The following is a 24,796-nucleotide window of genomic DNA, read 5'->3' as shown; positions in this document are numbered from 1 at the left end:
CCTCAGGCCCCGATAGCGCGGTCCTGTTCTCTGGGGGCTCCAAAATGGCCGCCATTCCTGCGGTTATACCAGCGGGGAGCTGCACATGGGTAGAGCCGTGCAGCAGGCGACGATGCAGACGCGATTTTTTGCCATTTCACGGGTGGAGGGAGTTCAGAAGGCCCCCCCCCCCCCCCCCACAAAAAACAAGCCACACAAAGACCGCGGCGATTCAAGTGCGCGGGAGCTGCTCCACCCCCGACAGCATGCTCTTCTAACCAATGGTGCCGCAAAGAAAAAAACCGCCGGCAGAAAGAAAAAATGGAAAAGCCCTGAGAACCAAATTTAAAAAAAAACAACACCGGGGGGGGGGGGGAGGGGAGGGGTGAGCAGACCTCACTGCTGTGCTGCGTCTGACTCCTGTCTTTTTTTTTTTTTTTTAAAGAAGGATACTCACTAAAAGTTCCCCCTCCTGAAACTGAAGAGAGCTGTCCAGCTCAATTCAGCAAGTTACAAACAGGAGAGAGAAAGTGAGGAAAAGGAGCCCAAGAAAACTGTCATGTAAGTGACCTCATGGAGGGGAGGGATCTAGACCACCAGATGTACACCCCACGGTACCCTGGACTGGACATACAAAAGGGTCACCAACCCCCAGCCCATCCAACTCAACCAAGCAAGGTAGGGATCCCTTTCTAGGAACCCCAACCCCTGGGAGTAAGTCTCAAAACTAGCGAAATGAAAAACCACTAAGGAAAAAAAGAACTGCAGTTTGAAGCATCAGCCACCATCTGCTGGAGACAGAGAAATACTGAGGAACTGTAAGTGGCATCAGGGGACTTGAAGCAGTTTTATTTTCTCTGTCTCCATCTGTTGGCATGGATGAATAAACCCAGGATTCTGGACCGATCCGGGTACGTACAGGAAATATAAAATATATGTAGTATATAGGAATAATGCTACTATAACTATAAAACTACACTTTAAAACTATAAATTGTTTTAAAGTGACTTTGTTAAAATGGAATATGTTTAATACATCCTGATTTTTTAATGATTAATTGTATAAATATTTAACTGATTTGTAGTTTAATTGTTGCATTTTTGTTTTTACTGTAAATTGCCTCAAGTATCTATAGAAGTAAACCATAAAGCTAATCTATATAGTCAACTGAGGGAAGGATTTATTTGATAACGATCAGGGTAACAGTAAGAACATAAGAACATAAGAAATTGCCATGCTGGGTCAGACCAAGGGTCCATCAAGCCCAGCATCCTGTTTCCAACAGAGGCCAAAACCAGGCCACAAGAACCTGGCAATTACCCAAACACTAAGAAGATCCCATGCTACTGATGCAATTAATAGCAGTGGCTATTCCCTAAGTAAAATTGATTAATAGCAATTAATGGACTTCTCCTCCAATAACTTATCCAAACCTTTTTTGAACCCAGCTACACTAACTGCACTAACCACATCCTCTGGCAACAAATTCCAGAGCTTTATTGTGCATTGAGTGAAAAAGAATTTTCTACGATTAGTCTTAAATATGCTACTTGCTAACTTCATAGAATGCCCCCTAGTCCTATTAATCGAAAGTGAAAATAGCCGAGTCACATCTACTCGTTCAAGACCTCTCGTGATCTTAAAGACCTCTATCATATTCCCCCTCAGCCGTCTCTTCTCCAAGCTGAACAGCCCTAACCTCTTCAGCCTTCCCTCATAGGGAAGCTGTTCCATCCTCTTTATCATTTTGGTTGCCCTTCTCTGTACCTTCTCCATCGCAACTATATCTTTTTTGAGATGCGGCGACCAGAATTGTACACAGTATTCAAGGTGTGGTCTCACCAGTCACTAAATGCAGAAGAAATGTATGAGGGAGCTTTGACAATTTTCCCCGCACTGATTTAGTAAGTATATTATTGCAATCAACTACCCCCTCCAAGTGTGAAGAAACAATTTAAGGTGAAATTAATGATCATTACTCCGCCCATCTCTTTAAAAATGAGTATAAATTATTTAGATGAAACAAGGAAACACTGTACAACCCTATAGGAGATACCTAAAACGTTTTCTGTTTCTAGCTTACACACACCAGACAATCTATTCTCCCTAGGTTAACTCTTTCCCCAGGGCAATCAGTAAGACTGAGCATGTGTTTAAACTGCATCCAGCATGAGTTTGAGAACAGTCAGTCAAAATTGCTTGTTTTCTCGTCAATCTTCATAAAAGTCTATTTTTCCTTCTATAGGCTACACAATCAAATTCATATCATCAGTGTACACACCCAAAACAGTGCAGTTAAAAGCACAGCCCATGTTGACTAAAAATGTTTTTTGTTGGGGCAAATGTTTCAGCAAGTGTGTGCGTCCTATGCTATTGAAAAGCAAGCATTTCTCTAAGAGAAAGGTGGAGAGCAAATAACCTCTGCTGTTTCCAGCTGAAGTCTGAGGTACAGAGCAACCAATCAAGATCAAGATGACCTAGCTGAAAGTAATGCATGGAACAGCTGCCCTGCAGCTGCACTGGAAGCTCCGTACAGGAAAATAATACTGAACAATGGTTATTATTCTCTTCCTTTGCTTTCCCATGCTCATCATCTCAGAAGAAAATGTAAGGAAGATGCCCAGCAGCACTACACATTCTTCCTGCCAAAACTGCCAGCAGATGAAGAAACCAAGATCTGTGTCACAAAGGAACAGTGCTGAGATTCAGTCTTCTATGGTCTGAGAAATCATGTACAAGGCTTTTTGTTCTTTAATTTGAAAAAGCAAACAAAATACGCCAAACTTCTGTAAAACTGGAAGTGAAATCAAACAAAGGAAAACATGAAACTAATTTCATGCACTTGCACAGGATTATTGTGCAATGATAAACAACAATACTCTGGGGGAAAAAAATAAAAAGTTTAAACCACCACACAATCTTGATAGCGCTTATTAATGAAAACCTGTCAAGAGTTCAGATGACTGCACAGATAAGGGTTTTTTGTTCAGTAAGGATGTGTTTGGCAACAACTCCTACTCTATATAAATCCACATTTTCATGGAGAGGCAATTCTGGAAAAGAACAGAGCTCAGAAACATAACATCTGAGCTGAAAATAAGGTTTCCATTAGGGATCTTGTTCCACTCATCTTCAGAGGGCACATAATTTTTTGGCTTCGCTGCTAGGCTGCTTAAAACTCAACTGAAATGAAGGATAGTTAAATGGAATATGATGGAAGATAAGGACCTTCAGACCCATCTAGTCTGCCCAAATTACCTTCTGATGTAGTGCCAATGACCCCATTTGATCTTTGGCTTTCTCTTCACTTCTTCACAACTGGTTGGAAATAGCTTGTACTATATATTTGTTTACTTTTCATTTATTCAGTTTGCTTGAGTAAGGGAGCACTGAAAGACTTACCGGGCCATAGCAAGGTTGCAGAAACCGGCATACTGAAGGCAATCCTGCTGTTTAAGTTCCTTCGCCAGCTGACCTGAAAGATGAAGACAGATTTATTTATTTATAATTTCAGTTTATAAAACTGCCTATCCATTTGAAGGTTGCTGATGAGAACAAAACATTTAATAAAAATTACCATTGGTTTAACTGAAAATGCACAACAGAATCAGAATTAAGACAAACCAACAACACACAAACAAAACATGTAGTGACAACAAAAATAATACAATATAAAATTATAAAATGTTTTATAAAATATTGCTAGCCCAGCTGAGAAAGAAAGTGATTGATTTTTTATGACCAAGAACCATAAAGAGCTCAGATATACTCACATCAGTTAAAAGTGGCTACAAATGTTGCCTATATCAACAATGTGGACTCTCGCCTAAAGAATGTTGAAAAAATTGTGGAAGGAAAGGAAAATTGGTTCTTACCTGCTAATTTTCATTCCTGTAGTACCACGGATCAGTCCAGACTCCTGGGTTCATTTCCCCCTGCCAGCAGATGGAGACAGAGAAAAAGCTTCGCTGACACCGTTTATAAGCAACAGTGCCCCCTGCAGTTCCTCATTATATCTATATCAAAGCAGATAATAGCAAAAAACATTGAACCATTAAACTATAATCAACAATAACATGTAATGCAACAGAGAACAATCTTACAGATGAGCAAATGACTCTCCCCCTAATATACCCCTTCTCTGATTGGGCGGGCTCTGGACTGATCCGTGGTACTACAGGAACGAAAATTAGCAGGTAAGAACTAATTTTCCTTTCCCTGTACATACCTGGATCAGTCCAGACTCCTGGGATGTACCAAAGCTCCCTACTCAGGGTGGGACTGGAGAGTCCCGCTCGCAGAACATTCTCGCCAAAGGAAGGGGTTGCTGAAGCCCCTACATCTAAGCAATAGTGCCTTGCGAAAGTATGCGGCGATTTCCAAGTCGCCATCCTGCAAATTTCCTGTGGAGAAACAAGTTGAGATTCCGCCCATGAGGCTGCTTGCAAACATGTGGAATGAGCACACAACCCTTCTGGAACTGGCCGACACCGTGTGATATACACGGAAGAAATAGCCTCCTTCAACCATCGTGCAATAGAGGCTTTAGAAGACTTGGAACCTTTGTTCTTACCACTCCATAACACAAAGAGGTGATCAGGACCTCCTAAAGTCATTCGTAACCTCGAGGTAACGCAATAAGGCTCTCCGTACATCTAGACATCTAAGCTCCCTCGCATGAGGATCAGACGGCAGTAAAACAGGAAAGGCCAGAAGCTCCACCGACTGATTGATATGAAACACTGAAACCATCTTTGGTAAAAAGGAAAGTACTGTCCGTAAGAAAACTCCGAATTCTGAAGGAAAGGATCTCGACAAGTTAACGCCTGTAAGTCAGAAATCCTTCTAGCCGAACAAATGGCCACCAGAAAAATTATCTTAAGCGTCAAATCCTTCAGTGTAGCCCTTCGGAGCGGCTCAAAAGGAGCTTCAAACAGAGCTCTAACAACAAGATTAAGATTCCAGGATGGACAAGATTTACGAACTGGAGGACGAAGATTCATCATCCCCCTAAGAAAATTAACCACATCCGGATGAGTGGAAATAGAGGAGCCATCAATCTTGCCATGGAGAGAACCCAGTGCACCTACCTGTACCTTAAGAGAACAGAGAGATAATCCCTTGGCGAAGCCATCCTGCAAAAGAGATACAATTTCTGGAATTAAGGCCTTGAGTGGGAGAACACCCCTGACGGCACACCAGGACTCAAAAATCTTCCATACCCATACATAAGACAAGTTAGTAGACTTCCTTCTAGACTGTAACAACGTGGTGACAATAGAGTCCGCGTAACCTTTCCTTTTCAGACACCTCGTTTCAAAAGCCATGCCGCTAGACAAAAGCGAGCAGCCTGATCGAAAAATATGGGACCCTGTCAAAGAAGTCTTGTTAGGTGGTCAAAGCAAATTGGGCCGTCCACTGCCAGGTTGACTAGATCCGCAAACCACGGACGCTGAGGCCACTCCGGAGCCACCAGAATCACCTCGCCACAATGCTTTTCTATGCGCCGCAGAACCTTGCCCACCAGCGGCCAAGGAGGAAACACATACAGAGGTCATGGTAGAACCAGAGCGTTGACCCCTTCGGCCCCGTACTGCCTTCGGCGAATGAAGAACTGGAATGCCTTGGCATTCTGAGAGGTCGCTATAAGGTCCACATACGCACTTACCAACGATCTCAAATTAACTGCATGGCTGTCTCTGACAATTCCCACTCGCCTGGATCCAAGTGAGTCCGACTCAAAAAGTCCACCTGAACATTCTCTGTTCCTGCAATGTGAGATGCCTCTAATAGCTCCAGATGTCGCTCTACCCAGAGCACCAACCTCTGCGCCTCCAGAGCAGCCATCTGTCTCTTGGTTCCGCCCTGTCGATTTATATACGCCACTGTTGTCGCTTTGTCCAACAGAACTCGAACCAGACGATTCCGTAGTAGCAGAAGGAACTCCTTCAAGGCCAAGCGAACCACCCTGGTCTCCAGACGGTTGATAAACCACGCAGATTCTCTCATGGACTAGGATCCCTGGACCGAATGAGACTGACAAACTGCTCCCCATCCAGAGAGACTGACATCGGTAGTGACTACCATCCAATTCGGAATCTCAAGGTCCACTCCCCAAATGAGATTGGACGTCTGAAGCCACCACGACAAATTCTCTCTCGTCAAATCCTCGAGATGCAATCAGATATGATACTCCTCCGACACTGGCTTCCAATGGGACAACGCCGCTGTCTGTAGGGGTCTCATATGGGAAAACACCCACAGAACCAAGTCCAGTGTGGAGGCCATCAAGCCGAGAACCTGTAAGTAGTCCCAGACCTTGGGCACTTGTAACTGCAAAAACTGTCGGATCTAGGCCTGAAGTTTCAGGACTCGATCTTGGGAGAGAAAAACCTTGCCTATCAGAGTGTCGAACCGAGCCCCTAAATACTCCAAATTTTGTGTTGGTAACAGCTGACTCTTGGCATGATTTACTACCCAACCTAGAGACTGAAGAACTTCGAGAACACGATGAACCGATTTGCGGCACAGAATCTCCGACTTGGTTCTGATCAACCAATCGTCCAAATATGGGTGTACCAGAATACCCTCCTTTCAAAGGAAAGCTGCCACCACCACCTTCACCTTGGTGAAAGCCCGCGGAGCTGTGGCGAGACCAAACGGAAGAGCCTGAAACTGGAAATGTTGTCCCAGGACCATAAAGCGGAGAAAACGCTGAAAGACCTGATGGATGGGAACATGTAGATAAGTCTCCATGAGATCCAAGGAAGCCAAGCACTCTCCTTTGCACACAGCCACTTTGATTGATCTGAGGGTCTCCATCCTGAAGCATGGCACCTTGAGCTTTGCATTGACCTTCTTTAAATCAAGTATTGGTCAAAACGAGCCCTCCTTTTTGCGGACCAGAAAATAAATGGAGTATCTCCCCTGACGGAGCTCCGACTGGGGAACCGGTACCACTGCATCTAAATGACATAACCGGTCTAGAGTCACTTGAACCGCTGACCGTTTCTCCGGACAGCCGCATGGGGAAATTAGAAAAAGCTCTCGCACAGGATGAGCAAATTCTAAAATGTAGCCGTTTCTCACCACGCTGAGAACCCACTGGTCCTGAGTGATCTTGGCCCACTCATAAAACTGCCATAAGCGACCTCCTATAGTAGGAAAAATGGAGTGGCCTGGAAACATTGGGCAGACTTGACTCCTGTCAAGGAGCCACCAGTGGATCCCCTGGCCCCACGAAAGGATTGCTCCCATGCCTGACCCCATGAAAAATATTGTCTCTGCGGCCTCAGCATACCCCGTGCTGGGCGCGATCTTCTGTCGGACCAAAAACGAGACCTTGTCTGAAAAAAATCTCTAAGCCTTAGGCTTATCCTCATCCTCGGGTAACCTGAGGACTTTATTACCTCCAAAAGACTGCATCAACTGCTCAAGGTCCTCGCCAAACAAGAACTTACCCTTAAAAGGTAAGGATGCCAGTTGTGCTTTAGAGGAAAGATCAGTCGCTCAATTGCGGAGCCAGAGCAACCTCTGGGCGGCCACTGCCGATGCCATCACCTTGGAAGAGGTACGCACCAAATCATAGAGGGTATCTGCACCATAAGCCACTGCCACCTCCACCTGCTCAGCCGTATCTGCGTCCGCACTCGACTGTGACAAATTACCTTGAAGCTGCTGTACCCATCGAAGACAAGCACGCTGCAAAAACCTGGAACAAACCGCTGCCCGCAAACCCAGGGAAGCCACCTCAAAAATCTGTTTAAGATGCAACTCCATCTTACGATCCTGTCCATCTTTTATCACAGCCAAACCAATCACCGGAATCGTGGTTCGCTTAGTCACAGCTGAAACTGCCGCGTCTACCTTCAGGAGAGAAAGAAATTCCAAATCCTGCTCAGGTAGAGGGTAAAGCTTTCCCATGGCTCTTCCAACTTTCAAACTGGAATCAGGAGTCCCCACTCCACTTCCACTAGCTTCCTAACCGACTTGTGGTATGGGAAGGAAGTCTGAGGACCCTGCATGCCATCCAGGACTGGATCTTCTCTGTCCAGATCCTGGTCCTCCTGAGGCATCTTTACCCCTAGGACCTGGAAAGCTAAGGGAAGCAAATCTTCAAGCTCTTCCCTTTTAAAAAGGCAGACCACCTTAGGATCCTCTGCCTCATGAATAGAAGAGACAGGGTCATCCCCTTAACCCACATCCTCGGTAGCCGGAATAACTGGAGCTACCAGTGGTCCTTGGCCAGATCCCGAACCAGAACCTCCGGGAGCTACGTTAGTGTTCTCTGGTTCAGCAGCCCCAGCCGCATCACCCTGCGGGCGAAAAATCAAACCCTGCACTGAGGAAACCCTACTACCAGGCATAGAAGACCTCCTGGCCCCCCTCTCCCCCAAGGGTCCCTCAGTGGGCTAGACTGATGGAATCTGCCGCTGTGGAGGACCCAAAACCACCTTTTGTTTGGCCAAATAGGCATCATGCATTAACAAAACAAAGTCTGTGGAAAAACCAGCAGCCTAGAGTTTTCCTCCCCTTTTAGCCCTCCCTGTCTGTTCCCGGCGATGCAGGAACTGCTGCGGCAAAATCCAAAATGTCCACCGTTCCCTCGCCAACCGGGTGAGGTAAAAAAGTAGAAGCAGTCGCAGCCAGCCCTAATGTTAACGAAACCCGTTGATGCTTAGCAAGAGAAGGAGCAATAGAAGAGCCTTCCCTACCGTCGGCACAGCCGCGTACAGCCCCAACCTATTAAGACGGACCGTATCCGAGCCGCACGAACGGCATGTCCTGCTGCGAGCCATAAGAGAAATTAACCACTTTCCCTAAACTAAAAAAGTGTACTCACCGCGAAAAGCTGCAAGGATTCCCCAAAAAAACTGCCAGAGCCCCCAAAAAAGCTCCTACCTAAGGGGAGGAGACCGCTCGCCTGTAGAGCTGTGCTCCGGTGCAAACACTTTTTTTTTTTAAATTAGCTTTACTGAACAAAAAAACAATCTGCCCTGAAATATAGGCAAAGTAAAAAATAATATTAAAAAAGTGTAAAAGAGCCTGCAGCCACCTCAGCGGCTCGTGAAGGGAGGGATCTAGACAACCAGATTTACACCTCACGGGCGCACAGACCAAGCACACAGAAGGGTACCAACTCCCGGCTCGGCCGCCTCAACCAGACAGGGCAGAACCTTCAAAGATTCTAAAAAAATCAAAGTAAACCCCCGGGAGGAAGGCTCAAAAGAAAAAATTAGCTGAAAAAAATAATCAAACTGCAGAACTGCAGGATTCATATCCTCTGCCATCTGCTGGAGACAGAGAAATACTGAGGAACTGCAGGGGGCACTGTTGCTTATATACGTTGGCAGCGAAGCTTTTCTCTGTCTCCATCTGCTGGCAGCGGGAAATGAACCCAGGAGTCTGGACTGATCTGGGTACGTACAGGGAAATAGAATTTTGTTTCTATCATTGGAAGGAGAATTAAAAGAATCACTGAAAATTCAACAAAATATTATAAAAGAAAATCAGTCATTGTTAAACCGGATGGAACATTTAGAGAACCAAATTTAAAGGGAAGAATCTTAGATTCATAAATTTCCCCAAAGATCCTTTGGTAACTCCTCAAGATATGTGGAAAAAATATTTGACTCAAGTGTTAAAAATTCCTGAACAAACTCTCCCTCTGATGTCAAGGGTATATTATATACCACCCTTTAAGAAGAATACCGACACTCACAAGGGCTTCCAGGTTCTCATGCCTACATCACCCGAATTAGATATTACACATATTCTAGAGTCTACTAAAAAAGATTAAATTAGTCCGACAACACTGACTGTCTCATTTTTATTGGAATCTGATAAAGAGTGGATACTTCAAATGTTTTTTCGGCACCGTTCTGAGATGTTTTGGGGTTTGAAAGTTGGTGCTTTTCCTGACCTTGCAAGGTCTACTCAATCGAGAAGGAAACAATTCCTCCAATTAAGGCCCCAGGTTTTACTCTTGGGAGCCTTGTTTCTGTTGAAATATCCCTGTAAATGTGTAGTCAAATATCATAATGATACATATATGTTCTTCGCTTCTGCACAGTTAACTGGCTTTCTGAAAGAGAAAGTGCCATATATGCACTCACTCAGAGACTCCCTTTTAGTCTCTGAGTGCGTGCATATATGCCTGCAGTTAGTTCCAATCATAAAGCAATGGCTTCCTGTATTCAGATCCTTATTTCTTTAGGATGATTTAAATACCTCTGAGTGTGTTTGTATCCTCTAGATGAGGACTTAAAGTGCAGAATATTTTGTGGTTTAATTTGTTCATTCTTATTTGAATGTATGTATTTCTTTATTTCTGCTTGCCAATTCAAGTGTACTTCTTGAACTGTATTGGAAAATATATAAATTTAAAAAAAAAGTGGCCTCAAATAATCAGGCCTTGCTTAGCTTACAGAAAGGCAAAACATTTTTAAAGGTCCAAAACTCCATGGGAATATTACTCCAAGTATCTAGACCCCAATAAATGAAAAAGCCTTTTTTTTCTGATGTCCAATGGGCAACCCACCAAAAGGAGTTCCTGAAATGAGCAAAGACATCTCAGAGGTTAAAAGATGATAATTTGTCCCTTAAACACCGAGCACCACTTCCATTCAAGGCCTTAAAAACTGAACAGAGAATTCTGGTGACCAATAAAAGAATCTTTATGGTAAAGAAATATGAGCTACAAACCAAGAATAAGGACTGCAGTATATTGAATGTACTGCAATCTGTGCATTTCAGACTGAGTTAAGAGTTACAGAAGATCAAGCAGTTCACCATAACCACGTGAATTACCAAAGCCAAAGTTTCCCAGGAAAGCTAGGGCTATAGATTTCAGACCATACGCAACTTTAGAAAACATGCTTTGCCAATGCAACAGAAGTGATTACAGTTTCCTGGGACAAGCAGACTACTTACTGTAGATGCAAGAGGTATCCAGACTAACACCACCAGAATGTGTTTAAGTTTTGTCAGGAGCACAGGATAGTCTAATGTGTGCAAGAGCAGCAACACAGCACAGATTTCCATGTAACAGGAATCAAACCAATTTGCAATGAGGGAAGGGATTGATCTATTAAAGCATTAGGACTGATTCTGCCTCAAACATTAAAATCCTACAGGCTGAATGAGAACAGATCAGCAGGAGTCTGTTTCCAGGGCTTACAAAAGCTAATCTTTTTAATAAAGAAAGATTATTGTCAGACCTGCCTCTTCCTTCCCTTCTTGCTCTTTTCAAGGAAAACACTGGTATTGGCATCCCTATTGCTCTGGGGAGATCCATATTACTCTTCTAAGTGCTTGCATCAACTTTGAGAGGCACAATCCTTTCACCAAGCAAATATCTATTGCATGAAAAGTCTAACAGCCATCATATATACCGTACCTTGCCAACAGTCACTGCTCCTGGAAATATAACACCTTTCTTTGGGGAAGATGACGACATATTCAACACCACCAAAAATTCATATCATACTTGCTCCCATATCATGTCACTCCATTGTAGACTATGTCAATGCATTGTTCCACAAGCTTGAAAGAACTTACACACCAGTGTGCTATGTGAGCAGTGAAGTGATACTTCAGATTTAGTGTTGTCAGCAGAACGAAGCCAACTAGTACTTCCTAGCTGTATGTATGGATCTGTCCTCCTTACGATTCAATTTGGTAAAACCAAGACTAGCCCAGTCCTGGTTTTATATTCTAGCCCTACTTCTCCTACACCGTCTTTCCTCTCTCAAAAAAATTAGAAATGAATAAATCTGAGATTGCCTCTCATTCTTGGAAAGCAACAGACTCCATCTGCAGTCTAGCAATAGATTGCATAAACATACTGTTTCTCATCAAGTGTGTATAATGAAGACAGCATCACCATAACCAGACTGTAAAATTCAGCTGGCAATAATTTCCCAATCTTATCAATAACGTAACACTTAACACTAGCTGACCTACCTAATTTGGCTCTTTCCTATTAAGTTGCATGTGATTTTGAATACAAAAAATGTTTATATCCCCCATCTTCTCCATGTTTATTTATTTTTATTTATTTGACAGTTTTTATATACCGTAGTTTGGAGCAAGCCTTCACCACGGTTTACAGTGAAAACAACAGTATACATTGTCACCTGATCCCAGAATCCACATATATGTAGGGACCATCATTTTAGTTTTATTCTACTTTTCCCAGGAATGTATTCATATTTTTTTTATAACAAGAACAAAAATGATATTTATCTGGAAAAATTAGGAGTCTTCCATTTTTGCTCTTTTTGTAATAAACTGATAAATTTCCAGGAAAAGAAAGCAAGTTTGCTTACAGTAAACAGTGTTTTCTGTAGGTAGCAGGATGAATTAGCCATGTTGTGTGGGAATTCATCCAGCAGCAGAAAACGAATTTGTCTCTTCTAGCTAGTAAAGATTTTAACTCTACTGAGCATGTGCAGGAGTTCCCATGCAGGCGTTGCCTCATGACCCTCATCAGTCAATAACAGAGCTTCAACTAGTTAGGTAGTAGACTCTTCAGGGAGAAGGGTAGAAATTTAGCATGGCTAATTCAGCCTATCAATGGAAAGTACTGTGTTCAGTAAGCAAACTTGATTTTTCCGTTGATAAGCAGGCTGAGTTAACCATGACATGGGGAATCCCAAGCTGAGAGTTGCAGTGGAGGGTTTACTGCGTAAGCAACCCGGATTCCATAGTGAAAAGTAGACTTCTGTGAGAATATAGGTTGGGCAAAACTGTTTGTCCAAATTTACTGTCATTTCTTGAAAAGCAAGTTTGCTTACCATAAATGGTGTTTCCGTAGATAGCAGGATGAATTAGCCATGCTGTCATGGGAGTCCCAAGCTCCCGATCACGTTGTTTATGATATATATGTTTGTACGTGATCTTTGACAGTGTGGCAGTCACCGAATACAAGTGGATAGAGATTGCAGGATTGCGTGCCCTATCTTCGCATTAGTGGCTGTTTGTTGATCAAGGCAGTAGTGAGATGTGAAGGTATGGAGCGATGACCATGTAGCTGCCTTACAAATGTCAATGGGTTGTACATTCTTAAGGTGTGCCAAGGAAGCCGCCACTGCTCTGACTCGGTGAGCTTTAGGATGAGAATGTAGTTGTAAATTCTGTTTATCATAACAAAATTTGATGCACTGTGCTATCCAGCTGGAGATAGTGTGTTTAGCCACTGGTAGTCCAGGGGCCTTTGGGTCAAAAGAGACAAAGAGTTGAGAAACACGGAAGTCCGAGTTTGTCCTTTCTTTGTAGTATGCTAAAGCTCTTTTGCAATCTAGTGTGTGCAGTAATTTTTCCCTGTCATTTGCATGAGGTTTAGGGAAAAAGGTGGGTAATTCTATGGTCTGATTGAGATGGAATTGAGAAACCACTTTTGGTAGGAAGGATGGTTGCGTTCAAAGAACCACCTTTTGGTGATGAAATTGCAAGTATGGAGAATAATGGACCAAGGCTTGTAATTCACTGACTCTTGTGCTGATGTTACTGCAACCAGGAATACAACTTTCCATGTGAGGTATTTAATATGTGCCGAGTCCATGGGTTCAAACGGGAAAAGCATGAGCTGTTCCAAAACTATGTTGAGGTTCCATGGAACTGGAGGCTTAGAGATCGGAGGATGAAGGTGAGTTAACCCCTTAATGAAACAAGATAGTAAGGGGTGATTGGATATAGGTATATTGTTAACTGGTCTATGATATGCCCCTATGGCACTGAGATGAGCTCTAATGGATGATGTTGCTAGAACAGCTGCTTATAGTGTATGAAGATAGTCTATAAGTAGCTCAGGTGAGCAGTCCAAATGGTGGTACACCTTTGGAAGTGCACCAGGTAGAGTAGCGTTTCCATCTATAGCTATAATTTTTCCTCGTTGAGAGTTTCCTGGATTCTAACAAGATGAACTATGCCGAAGTGGAAACTCCATGTTCTGTTAAAAGGAGCCTCTCAATCTCCACATTGTCAAGTGGAGAGATGAGTGTAGTGGGTGTAGAAGCGTCCCTTGATCTTGACAGAGAAGATCCCGGTGATTCGGTAACCGAATTGGGTCTATGACGGATAGCTGGAGATGGAAACTGTACCATGGTTGCCTCGGCCAGGCCAGGGCTATAAGTATCAGTTGAGCTTTGTCTGCTATGCACTTTTGAATTGTCCTTGTTATAAGTGGTATGGGAGGAAAGGCGTACAGGAGGCCTGTCGTCCACGGGATGAGGAAGGCATCTTGAGCGATCCTGAATTGGCTTGGTCTTATCAAGCAGAATTTGGGAACTTGAGCATTGATCTCCGTTGCAAAGAGATCTATTGAAGGCGTTCCCCACTGCATGAAGATGTCTTGGGCTACTTCCGAATTGAGTGCCCATTCGTGAGGATGAAAGATGCGGCTTAGCCTGTCCGCTCTTGTTTTTGCCACGCCTGGTAGGTAAGTTGCTTGCAGATGTATGCAATTTCGGTGAGCGGGTTCGAAGTTTGTCAGGGTCTCCTTGCAAAGGGACCATGAACCCAACCCTCCTTGTTTGTTGATGTAAAACATTGCCACTTGATTGTCCGTGTAGATCATGACCCTGCGACCTTTCAGGTGGTCTTGAAACACTTGTAGTGCATTCCAAATTGCTCTGAGTTCTAACAAATTTAATTTGTAGGTTTTGCTCCGAGATTGTCCATAACCCTTACGTTTCGTAAATCTCGAGATGTGCACCCCATCCCTTGCGAGGCACATCTGTAGTCAACATCACTCTAAGCTTCAACAGCAAGAGGAAATGTGGAAAAAAGGATTTGCACTCACAAAGACGGGAGTAGCTGGCTTGTTACGGCGGTTACTACCCCAAACCAAATATCCAAATTACTACCTCCACCTTCCTCTATTCCTGATGCCTTTCAACTAGCTTGATCACTCCATTCTTATACTTCACTTTCAATGCATATCCAGCATAGTTCTCTGCTTCAACAGCAGGGGAGAAGAAAAACTGTTACTTCACACATCCAGCAGAGCTCTCTGCTTAAACGGCAGGGGAGAAGAAAAAAGGGTTCGCACTCACAAAGCGGGGAGTAGCTGGCTTGTTACGGCAGTTACTACCCCAAACCAAATGTACCTGATACTTCACTCTCGACGCATATCCAGCATGGCTCTCTGCTTCAACGGCATGGGAGAAAGACTGATACATCACGAATTTCCAGCATAGCTCTCTGCTTCAACGGCAGGGGAAAAGAAAAACTGATACTTCACGCATATCCAGCATAACTTCAACGGCAGGGGAGAAGAAAAAAGGATTCACACTCACAAAGCGGGGAGTAGCTGGCTTGTTACGGCGGTTACTACCCCAAACCAAATGTGCCTGATACTTCACTTTCGATGCATATCCAGCATAGCTCTCTGCTTCAACGGCAGGGGAGAAGAAAAAAACTGATACCTCACGCATATCCAGCATAGCTCCCTGCTTCAACGGCAGGGGAGAAGATAAACAACCAATAAGGGCTGTATAACATAATCTGGGTAAAAACAAATAAGCATGGGTGTAGCTTGCTTATTGCGGCGGTTACTACCCCTACTACCTCTAACTAATCAAGCTAGATATTTCACTTGGATGCAGCTCCATCACCGCTCTCTACATTAATGGCGGGGGGGTGGAAGGGAATTAGAACCAAGAGCTAAGAGAAACAGATAAGTATGAGAGAAAAAATGAGGGAAGCTTGCTGGGCAGACTGGATGGGCCATTTGGTCTTCTTCTGCCGTCATTTCTATGTTTCTATGTAATACTGCGTTGTGAGGAGGGGAACTGAACAATGCTCCCTTGGACAGGGTAGAATGAAGGAGCCACCATGTTATGTCCTTTCTCATCTCAGAGGTCAACAATAACTTCTGTGTCAACGGTTGTGAGTGTTGTTTCCATTGATGTTTTAGTCCCCATTGCAGGTGTCTCATGTGTAGCCTGGTGTTGGGAACCGTGAAAATAGCCGCCGCCATATGGCCTAGGACTACGAAAACTTGTCTCGCCGAAGGTCTCTGAGTATGGCTCAGTTCTTGTAGAAGGTGACGGAATTGTGATATTCTGTCGTTTGGTAGGTATGCCTGGCTGCAAGTGATATCCAAGCATGCTCCTATGAATTGTAGCTGTTGTGTCAGTTGTAGGTGTGATTTCTGAAAATTGATCACTAATCCTAATGCCTGCAAGCATTATATCACCTAACGGAGGTGATCGAGCAAAATACTTGGAGCTGAGGCGATTATGAGCCAATCGTCCAGATATGGAAAGATGGGTATACCCTGTTGTCTGAAATGAGCCACCACCACAACCATACATTTGGTGAAAACCCTGGGTGCAGCCGATAGTCCAAAGGGAAGAACTTTGTACTGGTAGTGTTGATGCTTGTAGCGGAAGCACAGGTACCGCCAAGAGGAGGGATGGATCGGAATATGCGTGTAAGCATCCTTTAGATCGATGGAACACATCCAGTCGTTGGGTTGAATCAGAGGAAGGATTGATTGCATTGATACCATTTTGAACTTCTCCTTGGTGAGGAATTTGTTCAATTCCCTCAGGTCTAGGATGGGACGAAGGCTACCCAACTTCTTGGGTATGAGGAAGTATGGGGAATAAAATCCTACTGTGTCCTCAGGGAAATTTGTCGAATGGCTTGTTGTTTGCAAAGCAAAGCTATTTCGTCCCCTAGCTGTGGTTGGAAGCTTTGACTCTTTAGAGTGGAAAGGTGAGGTAATATGGGTTTTGTGATAAATTGGAGTTGGTAACTGTGTCGTACTCTCTCTAAAACCTATTGATCGGATGTTATTTTCTCCCAAGCTGCTAGGCAAGAATGGATTCTGCTGGGTGGTGCTTGATATTGTGGTGGTGGCTGGGTTATTAAAAAGATAGCATTGATTTCACTGCAGCAGCCGATTGTTGTGCCTGCTGTCTCTGATTACGTGCTTTATCCCTACGTTGGTTCGGGGTATGCTGTTGCAGAGCAGGACGCTGGTAAGAAGGGTACGATTGTGTATGAAAGGACTGATAAGACCTGTAAGGCCTACGGGCATATGATTGCCGATGAATAGAACAGACATAACGACGTGTGGTCTTTCAGTTTGCCCACTGTGTCCTGAAATCGTTCCCCAAAAAAGGTTATCTCCCGTACACGGGAGATTCGTTAGTTTCTCATGTAAATCTTCCCATATTGAACTGGAGCGTAACCATGCTAGTCTTCGGGCTGCAATGGCTGTTGCTGTCGCCCTGGAAGATGTTTCGTATGCTTCATAGATTGACCTCAAAAGGTGTCGAGAACACTCTTCTATGTCATGAAGAGGCGGAGTTATCTGATCTGCCGTCGAGGAAAGCATACCTTTTGTAGCTTGTATGCATTCATATAGGTACTGCACCATATAGAATTGATGGTGCATAATGCGGGCATTCAACATTGAGTTATGGTATATCTTTCTACCAAACTCGTCCAACTATCTGTTATCTTTGCCCAGTGGATATGAGGAATGCGACTTTGTCTTCTTGAATCTTTGCATCACCGATTCTACCACAATTGAAGCATGTGGTAATTGTGGTACGGAGTAAGGTGATGTTTTCCGCATACGAAATTTTATATCCGTTTTCCTGGAAACCGCTGAGAAAGCGTAAGGTGTTTCCTAGGATTTCTGTAAAACTGTATGCAGGAGTTCTTGTGGTGGAAGATATGTTGGTTCCCTGGAGCATCGAAAATCTTTAGGAGACCAAAGGTTTCTGATCTAGGGTCTGTCTCTTTTTGGACCTCTAGATGTAATTTGGACCTCTAGGGTAATTGCCAGGTTCTTGTGGCCTGGTTTGGCCTCTGTTGGAAACAGGATGCTGGGCTTGATGGACCCTTGGTCTGACCCAGCATGGCAATTTCTTATGTTCTTATGTTCTAATACTGAAACCAATTTTTCTAAATATTTTGGGTATGTAAGGTCTTCTGGAGGAGTATACGGTTCCTGAGGTTGCTCCTGCGGGTCTGATGGGAATCCCGTAGATGATGATGGGGGTGTTTGTGGCGAAAGGGAATCTAGAGGTGTTTCCTGTTTATGAATTGGTAAAGTTGGTCGTCTTGTTATTGGAGATGCTGGAGGCTCCACCGACGGTTCTCTAGTATTATGTGTCTTATGTTCCGGGGAACTGACAGAGGTATCATTAGACATCTTGAAGGATGACTGAAGAGTTTCATAAAACCCTGCTAAGGATTGGGATAACTGCAAAAATGCCTCTTTTGTACGAGGGGGCATTATTGAACAACTGGCTGGACTTCGTGACTCACATGCTTTAGATTGCATGGGAGGGTTTTGAGGCAAAGTAGTGGAAAGTTTAAAGTCTTTCTCTTTCTTTTTGTGTATTATGCTCATGGAATCATCTGAGGCTATAGAAGCATTAGAGGAAGTGTCTTGTATTACCTCTCTGTGTGATAAGGTGCTTGCACCTTGTGTATGAGACGACATAGATGTCGAAGGACTTACTTCCCATGGTGCACTCGTCTTTGTCGTCTTTTTGTGGTGCGAATGATGGGAATGTTTATGATAATGGTGTGACGACAAGCCTGTGTAACTTTTATGTGAAGACGGCGAGCGTTTTCTATGCTTGATTGAGAATTCCGAAGTAGATCTCAAAGAGCGAGAAGTACTCGAGCGAAGCGGGGTTATAGATGGAGAGGTGGAATGAGATATTCCTGAGGATTCACGTCATTTCAACCCATGTTGTCTTGGATGAGATGGGTGTTTTGAATGTTTCTGCGGCTTGTGCGCCGATGTTGCCTGCTCTGCGCGCGTCGATTTTGACTTGTGCGCAGAACCAGACTTGTGCGCATATGTTTTTGGTTCTGTGCGCAAAAGTGTTATCGACGCCGATGTAGCCGGCTCCGCGCACGCAGATGTCTTGGGCGCAGTGCGCACAGACTTCTTCTGCGCCATGTGCGCAAGTGGCTACGGCTCCGTGTGCGCATAAGATTTGTGCGCCAATCCTGTCGTGGGCGCCGAAGTCATGGGCGCTGACAGTGTTTTAGGCGCAGAAGTTTTGGGCGCCGAGTTTTTTGGCACCACTGGCTCTATCGGTTCTGCCGAATCCGATGGCCTATGTCGACGGGCCAAGTCCTTACCTCCAAGCGTGGAGGACTGAGGATCCCTCAACAATGCTCGTTTTTTGTGATGCAGCCGTTGCGATCGCGGGGCCAGGTGACGAATGAGCCTCCGATGGCTCCGATGAAGCAAAAAGTTCCCGAGCCTGTAGGCCCATTGTTTCAGGGCTCTTGGGGATATTCTTGAACAAAACTCACAATCTTGACAAATGTAATTTGGCCCCAGGATTCGGTAACATCGGTCATGGCCATCCGTGACCGACATTACCTTGCCGCAAGCACAGGGTTTAAACCCCGATTTTGACATTGTAGAAAAACTAAAATGACGCTGAGGGGAAATCAGCTCCACGTGCGATCCCGCTCGCGGAAAAAACAGACTGAGAAGATTCCGTTACTTTCCTGCGCAGGAACACATGCGCAGACGCAGAGAGCAAAACTCTAATCTCTGCTTTCACAAGCTCCGCTTCCCGGACCTGATTGACAGATCCCGTGACAGCATGGCTAATTCAGCCCTGCTATCAACGGGAAAAACATAGCATGCAAAAGAAAAGGAAAATAGAATGGTGTTTCAAAGAACATGGTGCATAAGTCTGTACATTATATTTAGGGATGTTTGTTTCCAGTTTTTATTTTATTTTTCCTGGGAACTGCAATGTTGTAACAAAAAAAAAAAAAAATCAGTGGAAAAGTTATTTTTCCACTAATTTGTTTTTTTGTTATAACATTGCAATTCCCAGGAAAATAGATAAAGACAGAAAACAAACAGTCCTAAGTACACCTCACGCAGGAACAGTGGAAGTGATGGAGAAAAGGACAGTATCTAAATTCAAGAATGCATGGGACAAGCACAGGGGACCTCTGAGCGGAAGGATTTGTAGAGTTGAGCAGTTAGTGTGAATGGGAAGAGTAGATAGGCCATATGTCTTTCCCTGACATCAAATGTCTGTTTTCTCTGTTTTTCTGCTCAAAACATTTAGAGGGAACATTGGCCCACAGATTAGCTTCATGGGTTTTTGCTCTAGTTCTATCAGGGTGGTTTCCTTTTATAATATAATTCCTCTTTTATTTTATTCCAGCTCAAACTGAATTAGTAGCTAGGATTCCAGCACCATGAGAGGGCAGGGGATTTTCTGCCACTGACCCACCAGGCTAACCCTCTTGCTTAAAATTGTGTTCTATAGGAAAAAAAACTGTAAGCTTTGTCTAAACTGGTTGCTTACCAAACTGTTCACTTGCTTCTGCAACATTGGGCTTCCGCAAAAACCTCCTAGAAAAAAGATGTATATTTAGGTCCAAAACATAAGCAAAATGTGCAGTTTACCCACATGCCCTTCCCTGCCTCCACTACTATGATAATTTATCTCCAGGGCCGGTGCTAGGTTTTTTGCTGCTCTGTGAGAACAATTAACTGTACTGCGCCGCCGCCCCCCCCCCCCCCCCCCCAATTCATTCAGTCTCAGCCCAGCAAATAAAGCCCAGCTCCCTCCTCCAATGGAGAAATTACTTACCTGATAATTTCGTGTTCCTTAGTGTAGACAGATGGACTCAGGACCAATGGGTTTATGCTACTCTGCAGCAGATGAAGACAGTCAGATTTCAAAGCTGATGACCCCCTACATACAGCCCATGTAGTGATCTCAGCCCTTCAGTATTCTCTTCAAAAGCCACTCGAAAAAACCTGATTAAAAATGGATAACCATAACTGTACTCAACCAAAAACTGAACCCTAGTAAGATTATAGATGCCCTGATCTAGGGACTGGAAGACGGCTTACCCATAATCTCTTGGAATCAATATCCACTCCATGGCCAAATCCTTGTCACCGTTCTTGGGCAGCCGTGGGTGGGATGCTGAGTCCATCAGTCTACACCAAGGAAAACAAAATTATCAGGTAAGTAATTTCTCCATTTCCTAGCGTGTAGCCAGATGGACTCAGGACTAATGGATGTACAAAAGCTACTAGCAATTGAGGTGGGAGGCTGCCTGCGGTTTGGTTAACACCGCTCTTGCAAAGGCTGCATCCTCCCGGGCCTGAACGTCCAGGCAACAGAACCTGGAGAAGGTGTGCAAGGAGGACTACGTCGCCGCTCGGCAGACGTCAACGGGAGATAGCAGTCTAGCTTCCACCCATGAGACTGCCTGAGCCCTAGTGGAATGAGCTTTAATCTGAAGGGGTAATGGCTTTCCTGTCTCCACACAGGCTCCTGTGAATACCTCCTTAATTCAGCGAGCTATGGTAGCCCGCAAAGCTGGTTCACCCTTATTCCTTCCACCGTGAAGGACAAACAGGCGGTCCATCTTTCGGACCAGTTCTGAAACTTCCAGATACAGCAAAAAAAGCCTACTGACATTCAAATGGCAGAGGAGGCGGGATTCTTCCACGTCCTTGTGCTTATCTAGGCATGGCAATGAAATGGAGCGATTCAAATGAAACTCCAAGACTACCTTGGGCAAGAAGGATGGAATGGTACAAAGCTGTAACACTTCTGGAGTCATCTGTAAGAACAGTTCCTGATACAACAATGCCTGGAGTTCAGAGATGCGATGTGCTGAGCATATAGCCACCAGGAACACTGTTTTCAGGGTTAATAAACGCAAGGAAAGATTGCGCAACGGCCAAAAGGAGGGCCCTGCCAAAAACTCCAATACTAGATTAAGATTCCACAAGGGAACCGGGCCCCTGTAGGGGTGGCCAGAGGTGTTTCACCCCTTTCACAAAACGGGCCATGTCCGGATCAGCCAACAGGTGGGTTCCGTTCACCTCACCCCTGAAACAGGAGAGAGCCACTACCTGGACCTTCAAAGAGTTAAGGGTCAAACCTTTATTCAAGTTGTCCTGTAATAATTCCAGAATTAGAGGGATTATGACCATCCGAGGGGAAACACCGCATTCCTCACACCAGGCCTCAAACACTCTCCAGACCCGCACATACACCAGGGACATAGAGAACTTCCACACACACAGAGTAAGGTGGCAATTACTGCTGCCGAATATCCTTTCTTCATCAGGAGAGCACTCTCAACAGCCAGACCATAAGATAGAATCAAGTTGGATTCTCATGAAGGACCAGTTCCTGCTGTAACAGGTCCTTGTGCAGTGGGAGGCACGGGGGCACCTCCACTAGGAGTCTCCACATGTCTGCATACCATGGATGTCTGGGTCAATCTGGAGCTATTAGTAGGACTAATCCCCAGTGGTGCTCAATTTCTGCGAATGACCCTGCCCAGGAGGGGCCACAGAGGGAAGGCATATAGCAGCTCTTCTTCCGGCCAGGTCTGATCGAGAGCGTCGACCCCCAGGGTCAAATGATCTCTTCTGTGACTGAAGAATCGGGGAACCTTTGCATTGTGAGATGCGGCCAGCAGGTCGATGGATGGGATCTACTACCAGCTGAAAGGCTTTGGCCGACAATGCCCATTCTCCTGGATCCAGACTCTCCCTGCTTAGAAAGTCAGCTCTGACGTTGTCTTTTCCTGCGATGTGGGAGGCTGAGATCATCTGTAGATAGATCTCCTTATGGAATGGGTGGAAATACATCTCCTGTGACACCTGCTGGCTTTTGGTTCTACCCTGCGGTTGATGTAGGCTACCCTTTTTGTATTGTCCAACATTACACGGACCGCTTGACCCTGAAGTATGTGGCTGAATTGTAGACATGCCAATCTGGATTGCCGGGGCTTCCAGGCAGTTTATGTTCCAGAAGGCCTCTTCCATGGTCCAGCACCCCTGGGCCATCAGTTCCTGACAGTGAACTCCCCAACCCCAGAGACTTGCATCTGTCGAGAGGACCAGCCAGTTCGGAGGGGACAGGGATACACCCCTACCCAGATGAGCTTCCTGCAGCCACCACTGGAACTGAGAGAATACTTCCACTGGTAAATGGAGGTGAATCGAATAGTCTTGAGATAGTGGGTTCCAATGTGATAGCAGGGAGCACTGAAGTGGTCGCATGTGTGCCCGCGCCCACGGCATTCCTTCCAGAGTTGCCACTATCAAACCGAGAACTTGAAGATAGCTCCACACTGTCGGGCATATCATGTTCATCAACAGACTCATTTGGGACATCAGCTTCATTATCAGCGTGGTCAGGCGGAAGACCTTTACCTGCTTGGTGTTGAACCGGGCTCCTAGATATTCCAAGAACTTGGAGGGTTTCAGACTGATTTTGTCTAGGTTTACAACCCAACCAAGTTCCAGAAGCAAGGAGGTCACCCTGTTGGTCACCCGGAGACTCTCTTCCATGGACTTTGCCCATATCAACCAGTCGTCCAAGTACGGGTGCACCAGGATTCCCTCTTTTCTCAATGCTGCCGCTATGACCACCATAATCTTGGAAAATGTTCTGGGGGCGATGGCCAGGCCAAAGGGCAGTGCCCAGAACTGATAATGGTGACCCAGAACCACAAAGCATAGGAAATGATGTTCTTGCCAGATTGGAATATATTTATAAATGATCTGGAAAGAAATATGACGAGTGATGTAATCAAATTTGCAGATGATACAAAATTGTTCAGAGTAGTTAAATCACAAGCAGATTGTGATAAATTGCAGGAAGACCTTGTGAGGCTGGAAAATTGGGCATCTAAATGGCAGATGAAATTTAATGTGGACAAGTGCAAAGTGATGCATATAGGGAAAAATAACCCATGCTATAGTTACACAATGTTAGGTTCCATATTAGGTGCTACTACCCAAGAAAGAGATCTAGGCTCATAGTGGATAACACATTGAAATCGTCGGTTCCTGTGCTGCGGCAGTCAAACAAGCAAACAGAATGTTGGGAATTATTAGGAAGGGAATGGTTAATAAAATGGAAAATGTCATAATGCCTCTGTATCGCTCCATGGTGAGACCGCACCTTGAATATTGTGTACAATTCTGGTTACCGCATCTTAAAAAAGATATAATTGCGATGGAGAAGGTACAGAGAAGGGCTACCAAAATGATAAAGGGAATGGAACAGCTCCCCTATGAGGAAAGACTAAAGAGGTTAGGACTTTTCAGCTTGGAGAAGAGATGGCTGAGGGGGGATATGATAGAGGTGGAGGATGGACTCCATCTGCATATTATGCGCATCCTTTAAGGTTGCTCCTCCCTCCACTGGGAAGGTTGTTTGCTTAGAGACAGTACAGACCAGCATATCCACTTTAGGGAAATGCAAAAATTCTCTCGCTGCCGGATCCAGTAACACTCATCCACCTTTAAAACTTGCTTATGGGGCATCCCATTCCAGGTCAATCAACTTCTGGATGGCTTCCAGTACTGGAAAGTAGCAGAAGGCTTTCCGAAGGGAAATCAGAATGGGATTCTTCTTTGGTTCCATCATACAGTCCGCTCCAGGAACTCCCAGCATCTTCAGGGTCTGGGAAACCAGGGCCGGAAATTAGTCTCTATAGAAAAACCATAACATGGTCCAATATGGTTCTAAACCAGGGGAAATATCCCCATCTTCCAAGGAATCTGGATCCTCTTTTTCGTCAGTGCCATCCGGGTCCCTGCCAGAAATACCCTTGGTGAGGAGAGGCAGGCCTAGAGGTCTGCCGATAGGACTGGGAGAGGGAGGGCTTACCGGCTGAGGTTCCTTCTGTACAGGGGCAAGTGAGGTAGCAGACTGCACCTGTATGAAGGCTGGAAGGCATTGAAAGAATTCCATCCAAGAGAAGGCGGCCGGGTCTATGCCTAGGAGATACTGGGGTAGGTGCCGCTAAATTTCCA

General features: G+C 44.8%; 1 protein-coding gene across 2 annotated transcripts in view; it reads right to left on the bottom strand.

The window, feature by feature from the left end:
• Positions 1-24,796, bottom strand: part of LOC115084894 (factor VIII intron 22 protein-like) — an 87,934-nt gene that overhangs the window by 55,382 nt on the left and 7,756 nt on the right. For both annotated transcript variants that reach the window (XM_029590287.1, XM_029590286.1), the window contains exons 2-3: positions 20,301-20,347; positions 3,382-3,454 (exon numbers count right to left, since the gene is read on the bottom strand). In XM_029590287.1, the coding sequence (XP_029446147.1) occupies positions 3,382-3,454; positions 20,301-20,347 (120 nt within the window). The remainder of the gene's footprint in view (positions 1-3,381; positions 3,455-20,300; positions 20,348-24,796) is intronic.

Source organism: Rhinatrema bivittatum, chromosome 2, assembly GCF_901001135.1.
Source record: "Rhinatrema bivittatum chromosome 2, aRhiBiv1.1, whole genome shotgun sequence".
Classification (NCBI taxonomy): domain Eukaryota; kingdom Metazoa; phylum Chordata; class Amphibia; order Gymnophiona; family Rhinatrematidae; genus Rhinatrema; species Rhinatrema bivittatum.
Note: the sequence above shows the minus strand (reverse complement) of the source record. Positions and strands in the feature narration are given on the sequence as shown.